At 62.3% G+C, this 5612-nt stretch overlaps 2 protein-coding genes across 2 annotated transcripts in view; both read right to left on the reverse strand.

Moving 5' to 3' along the window:
• Nucleotides 1–3536, reverse strand: part of CHLRE_10g435750v5 (uncharacterized protein) — a 7176-nt gene extending 3640 nt beyond the window's left edge. The window contains exons 1-10 of the mRNA XM_043066716.1: nt 3063–3536; nt 2266–2970; nt 2083–2111; nt 1838–1911; nt 1523–1641; nt 1200–1276; nt 912–1033; nt 597–677; nt 357–422; nt 55–153 (exon numbers count right to left, since the gene is read on the reverse strand). Of these exons, the coding sequence (XP_042920113.1) occupies nt 55–153; nt 357–422; nt 597–677; nt 912–1033; nt 1200–1276; nt 1523–1641; nt 1838–1911; nt 2083–2111; nt 2266–2942 (1344 nt within the window). The 5' untranslated portion in view covers nt 2943–2970; nt 3063–3536. The remainder of the gene's footprint in view (nt 1–54; nt 154–356; nt 423–596; nt 678–911; nt 1034–1199; nt 1277–1522; nt 1642–1837; nt 1912–2082; nt 2112–2265; nt 2971–3062) is intronic.
• A 654-nt stretch (nt 3537–4190) lies between these two features.
• The window catches only part of CHLRE_10g435775v5 (uncharacterized protein), a 2526-nt gene continuing 1104 nt past the window's right edge, over nt 4191–5612 (reverse strand). The window contains exon 2 of the mRNA XM_043066717.1: nt 4191–5557. Coding sequence (XP_042920114.1) covers nt 5147–5557 — 411 coding nt within the window. The 3' untranslated portion in view covers nt 4191–5146. The remainder of the gene's footprint in view (nt 5558–5612) is intronic.

Here is a 5612-nt window from a genome sequence, read left to right on the forward strand (position 1 = left end):
ACACACACACACACACACACACACACACACATATCCCAGCATGTATGTACGCACCAGTCCAAAGTCAGCCACCTTGGCTCTGAAGCCGCGGCGGTCGTCGCGACTGGTGGCGAGCAGCACGTTCTGCGGCTTCACGTCGCCGTGCACCACACCCTGCAGGTGCACCATGTGTGTGCGTGTGTGTGTGTGCATCCAACCGAATCTAGAGATCACTACTAGGGAGGGAAACACGCAGCGCGCGTCCATGCGTGTACCGCATACATGTGCATGTGGACGTGCCCCAGCCGTAGTCGCATGCACACGCCCGCCACGCCACGCCACGCCACGCCACGACACGACACGACACGCACACGCACCATCTCGTGCAGGTGCAGCAGCCCCCGCGCCACCTCCACCGCAGTGCGCAGTAGCGCGCGCCGGGCCTGTGCGAGCGCACACATGCGGGCCAGCGAGTGAGCATAAGGAAATACAAGACGCATGCGCCGGCCACTTCTGCGGCGTGCGTGCGTGTCAGTGGGGGCTGCGCGTTGCAGGTTCGTGGCGCATTGCCGGCCAGCCATCTAGAGCAAGTTAGCGGACTGGCCAGACGGACTCACCAGGCGGAGGGTCCATTGCGGGGTGAGCTTGAAGGTGCCACGGCGGATGGCGTTGTGCAGCGTCGACTTGGCACACAGCTCCTGATGAGCGTTTGTACACAGGAGGTAGGCGGAGGCAGTTAAGGCAGTGAACAGCATGAGCATGCCGGCGGCTGGAATGATAATAGTGCATGCACGCCGCACGCCGCACGCACCCAACCCCACCCTACCCCCAGGCCACACCATCCCACCCCATGCCGCCGCCCCACCCACCCCGCCCCGCCCCACCCCACCCCACGCCCACGCCACCCTAGCTACCCCATGCCGCCGCCCCACCTGCACAATGACCATCACGTGCTGCCCCACAGCCGCCTTGACCTCAAACAGCAGCGCATGCAGCACCGCGTATGGGTTGCGCACGTCCACAATGCCGCAGCCGGGATCTCCAAAGCCGTCACCTGCAACACGGGCGTGGCGCGTGGGGCGGGCGCAGCACAGCAGCACTCACTTGCTAAACGGCAAGACGCAGCAGCATTCAAAGACACGTGCACAAGGGCACGCATGCATGCAGAGCCCACATGTTTGCGGGTCTGAGTCCTACACACAAAGTACGGGAGGGCGTACCTGAGTTCAGGTTGGTGATGGGCAACAGCAGGCGCGGCAGCGTCGGATCGCGAACGCGCCGCTCGGCACTCGGGTTACTGCGTACATAAGTTCGTGAGGGGGACCAGGGCGGGCGGGCATTGCATTAGGTGCACGCATGGCCTGCTGCACACACACTGCCGGCGCTCTACCGCGCGCGTAAAATCAGTAGCTCCGGAACCCCCGAACTCAATCCAACAACCCCCCCCCCAGACACGTTCCACGCGTTGGCTAGCTCCTGTCAGCCCTTCCGCAGTCCCTGCTAGCTGTCAGCTGTCAGCCTAGCCATTACGGTAACAACGTACGTGGCGGCGCTGCTGCCGCCGCCCTCCAGGAAGTTAAAGAACTCGTCTGTGAGCTCGGCGCAGCGGGTAGTGTAGGTCTGGACCAGGTGCGCATGGTTCATAGCCGGGGCCAGCAGCAGCTGCACACAGCAGCAGAATTGCATCAAAGGAGGGGTGCCGCGCGGCGGGCATGGTGCTGAGTGGAGAGTTCGTGCGGAACGCGAGGTAGGACAGGGGTACCAGGCAGCTAGATATGCGGTATGTGTAGGGGAAACGGGTGGACGCTCATGCATTCTATTCCCCATGTGCAAGCTAGGGGTCACGTGCAGCGCCTACCTCGCTGAGGGCCGGCTTGTCCAGGCTGTCTGCCACCACCACCTTGACCGCGCACGGCAGCCCGTGATACGCGCCTGTGCGCATACGTACGTGTCGAGCACAAGGACGGTGATTTGGTGGTCATCAAGTGGTCATTCATGCAGGTCACATGTACGCGTACGGTGCGGATGAGACAACCAGAGGATGGAGGTGTGAACATACAGGACTCCTGCCGATGCCCCTCTTGCGCTGACGCGTTGCCCTACCTGTAACCACAGTGCCGAAGCTGCCGCGCCTGTAGGGAGTTGGTTGTGTAGTGGAACTTAATGCCGTGCCATTGCATCAATCATGCATTGCTGGACCCAGCCAAAGATCAACATACAACATCGCGTGCGGCCCTGCACATGCTCAACCAACAATGCCAGCAGCAGAGCATGCAGCCTCCTCACCCCAGCTGCTGTGTGGTCAGGCTGAGGCCCTCCAAGATGTGGACCGGGTCGCACTCCACCACCTGCTCCGGCACCAGGTCCCGATGGCGGGAAGCCAGCAGCAGCTGCTGCTGCCGCCGGGCGCTGCCGCCGCCGCTGCTGGCTCCCGTGGAGCCGGCCGCTGCGGCCCGCGGCGTGTCCGGCTGTAGCGGGTTGAGGGTGTCGGAGCCGGCGGAGGCGGAGGCAGCGACAGGCGGTGGCGGCAGGTCCCGTGCCATGAGGGAGGTTGGCGCCTCAACGAGTGCGTCATCGCGGCTGCGGCGGGCGTCAGCAGCCGCAGCAGCCGCAGTGGCAGCCGCCGCAACAGCAGAAGCCGGCACTTCAACGGTGGTGGTGGAGTGCCGCACGACTACCACCTCCGTGACCATCAGGGGAGAGGCGGCAGCAGGCGCAGGAGCAGCGGCGGGACGTGCGTCGGGCGGAGCAACGAGCGCGGGAAGCTGCAGCCGGCGCGCAGAGGTGGGCAGCTCATGGGTTGCATGCTGCTTAGTCGTCGCTGATCCGTTGGCCGGCTGCTTGGTGCTGATTAGCGCCTGGCTGCTTTCGACGCAGCAGTTTGCCACGACCAGGCTTTGCTCATGAGTGGTCAGGCTTAGCAATGTGGAGCCTTGTGAGCTACCGTCATTGTTGAGTTTCATCGCATTTACTTGCTCACACACAGGCGCGCTGTAAGACAAAGAGGGCCGGGAGTCAGGAGTCAGGATGCCTTAGTGAGACAGGTCTGGACACTCGGCGCGCGTTTCTGGGCCTCAGCTCACCTGAGAGCTGTCAACTCTGACTTCGCAGCATATTGCTGGCGACGACGCCCAAAGCACAGCCGTAAACACATACTTGTCAAGCGCGCGGTGCCCGCTCTGTCGACAGACAACAGCTGGAAAAGCCTGTGCGCAGTGTATAGAAGCTTGTCTTTGCGTCTTAAAGGGCCCGGCCGTGACAAGAGCGACAAACAGCGGAAAACGGTGAATGGAGAAAGGCGATCGGCTACAAGTAGTGTTTGATAGGTTTGTATTATCAATACAACGTCCCAGCTATGGAATGCCTGCACTAGCACTAAGCAGGGGTAACAACGTCCGGACGATTGAGAACCAGATGGCCCCCGAACCCGTACAAAGTCTCGCGCTGAAAGCTGTTCTTCCTGCCCTAGTCGTTTCGGCAGACGGGTTGGGTAATTGCCTGCAAACGCTGGAGCGGACCTGCTAAAGGGTTCTCCGTGCTGTCTGACAAACCTGACGACAAAAACCAGCGGTTGAAGAACGGTGTTACTAATGCACAATTTCGTGTACGTGCCAGGCGTCGTGTCACAGTCTGCGCGACGCCCATCCCCCATCCACATGCCCAGCGGCAGCTGCACATGCGGCCAATCCAGTTATCTAAGCGACCGTTACGGCTGGGCCGGAAGTACGTGTCTGGGAGTTGGAGGGCGCCTCGCCTCTGCCAGGCAATTTGGGGTAGCGGCTGGCGGGGTACTTGTGCACTGTGACCCTAAGCACCACGGGTGGGGAGCTGGGTGCTCAGTCGCAAAGCTCGCTATCCCTGGCTTCCTGAGGTAAGGTACTCGGCTGCGCTGAGTAAGGCTGTCAGTCCGTCTCTCCGTGTAAGGCATGTCCGCAACCATGCACCGCCCCGTGCGGCTGCCGGTTTCATGACGGGTGTGGGGAACCGCAATGCGGTCCGCACCCGTCACCTGCCTGCTGTTTGCTCCCTTGCCTCTTCGTCAGCGTTTGTGTTTCCAGAGTCGGGCTTCCTGGTGTCGCACGGCATGCATCGCACGCGCCCATGCCAACCGCAGTGCGACCGGGATGAGCCATGCAGCGATCGCGCTGTCGTTACTTCCTCGGCCGCCCGGCGCACTTGCTCATTTAACCGCATCCATCACTTCGCCATACTTAGTGTTCTTCGTTTATCCACCCAACGCAGCGCACAGCCACAGCCCGCAGCCCGACTCGCGCACCATGTCCTCGCGGTTGTTATGGGGGTCACGTTGCTTGCCTCGCGCCTAGCGCCATAGCTTTTACGCGGCAGTGCATCACGCCTCCTGTCCCTCCCTCCCTCCCATACATGTCGTGCTGGGCACCGGTGGCGCTGGTGTTCTCCAGGTTGGTTTCGGGCGCATCCTTTCTGGTAGTCCCAAGCAACGCCCGGCCGCCGTCGTCCAGCCCAGCCATCCCAATACCGCAGCCGCTTTCTGTCAGCCAGCCATGGGCGCGACCGTCCACAGCGTTTATCGTCGGTTACGAGGTAACATGTGAATTCGCAACTTGCGCTACTGACTGCCTACTCTCGTGCCGCCTGCAAGCCCACTCCGCCGTCCGCTCTGGTCTACGTACGCATTCGTTCCCACCACACTCGTCATTAACCATGTATGGGCAATCAGCCAGTCGCTCATCTGCTGGCATAGGCTGGCACTACTGAGCCCGTCCCGACCTCAAACAGATGCACCATAAGTTGTGGGCAGGACGCACGTGTGGGCGACCGTTCTAGTACCTGGACGGTTGCGCCCTGGTTAGTGCGTGCTGCAGGGGTTCTGGGACCGGCCGACCGCTGTTCTGCCTGCTGCGCTCAAATACGACAATCAGGATGCTCTCCCGTTCCATGCAGTGCTCTGCTTCGGCGCCTGCCGGCGCCATTCATCGGCGATCCATCGCGCGTTCGCGGCCCGCGTTGTGAGGACTAGCTCTGGTGCTGGAAACAGCGGCATGCCTCCGCCCCGCGCTCGTGGCCACGGGGGCGCCGCCGACGAGGAGCCCGAGAACGAAGACCCCATGGTCAAGGCCGCCAAGATTCAAGCGGCCGGGCTAACGGGAGCAGCTCTGGTCGTGGGCGGCCTGATGTTCGCTGGCTTCTACGTGCTGGCCGACGCCCTCCGCGGCGTGCCCGATAGCTTTACGGTGAAGCTGAGGAGCCTGCGCACGAGCCTGCTCAAGCATGGTCCGATGGTTGCTGCTGGCCTGTTCACCCTGCTTGCCTTCGCGAACGGAGCGCCCATGGTAGCCGCTGCCTTTGGCGTCGTCGCTACCGTCATGTCCCAGTACACGGTCAGCGCTAGCTCCGCTGATGTGCGGGGTCTCCCCGCAGATTGCGTCTCCAGGACCAACGCCGAACGAGCTTTGGTGCGCGCATTGCACGCGTCGAGCACGTTCGGCCGCAGTTGCCGCACGTTGCCTCGCAGTATGTCGCGGAGGGCATCGGGGACTCGCAGGGCGATGTACAGCTCCCTCAGCAAGGTGCCATCGGTTAGCTCTCCAGCAGCAACCTGGTGCGGACACACGGTCACAAATGGCATTCAAGACATCCAACACACAATTTGC

The sequence above is a fragment of the Chlamydomonas reinhardtii genome, chromosome 10 (assembly GCF_000002595.2).
Source record: "Chlamydomonas reinhardtii strain CC-503 cw92 mt+ chromosome 10, whole genome shotgun sequence".
NCBI lineage: Eukaryota > Viridiplantae > Chlorophyta > Chlorophyceae > Chlamydomonadales > Chlamydomonadaceae > Chlamydomonas > Chlamydomonas reinhardtii.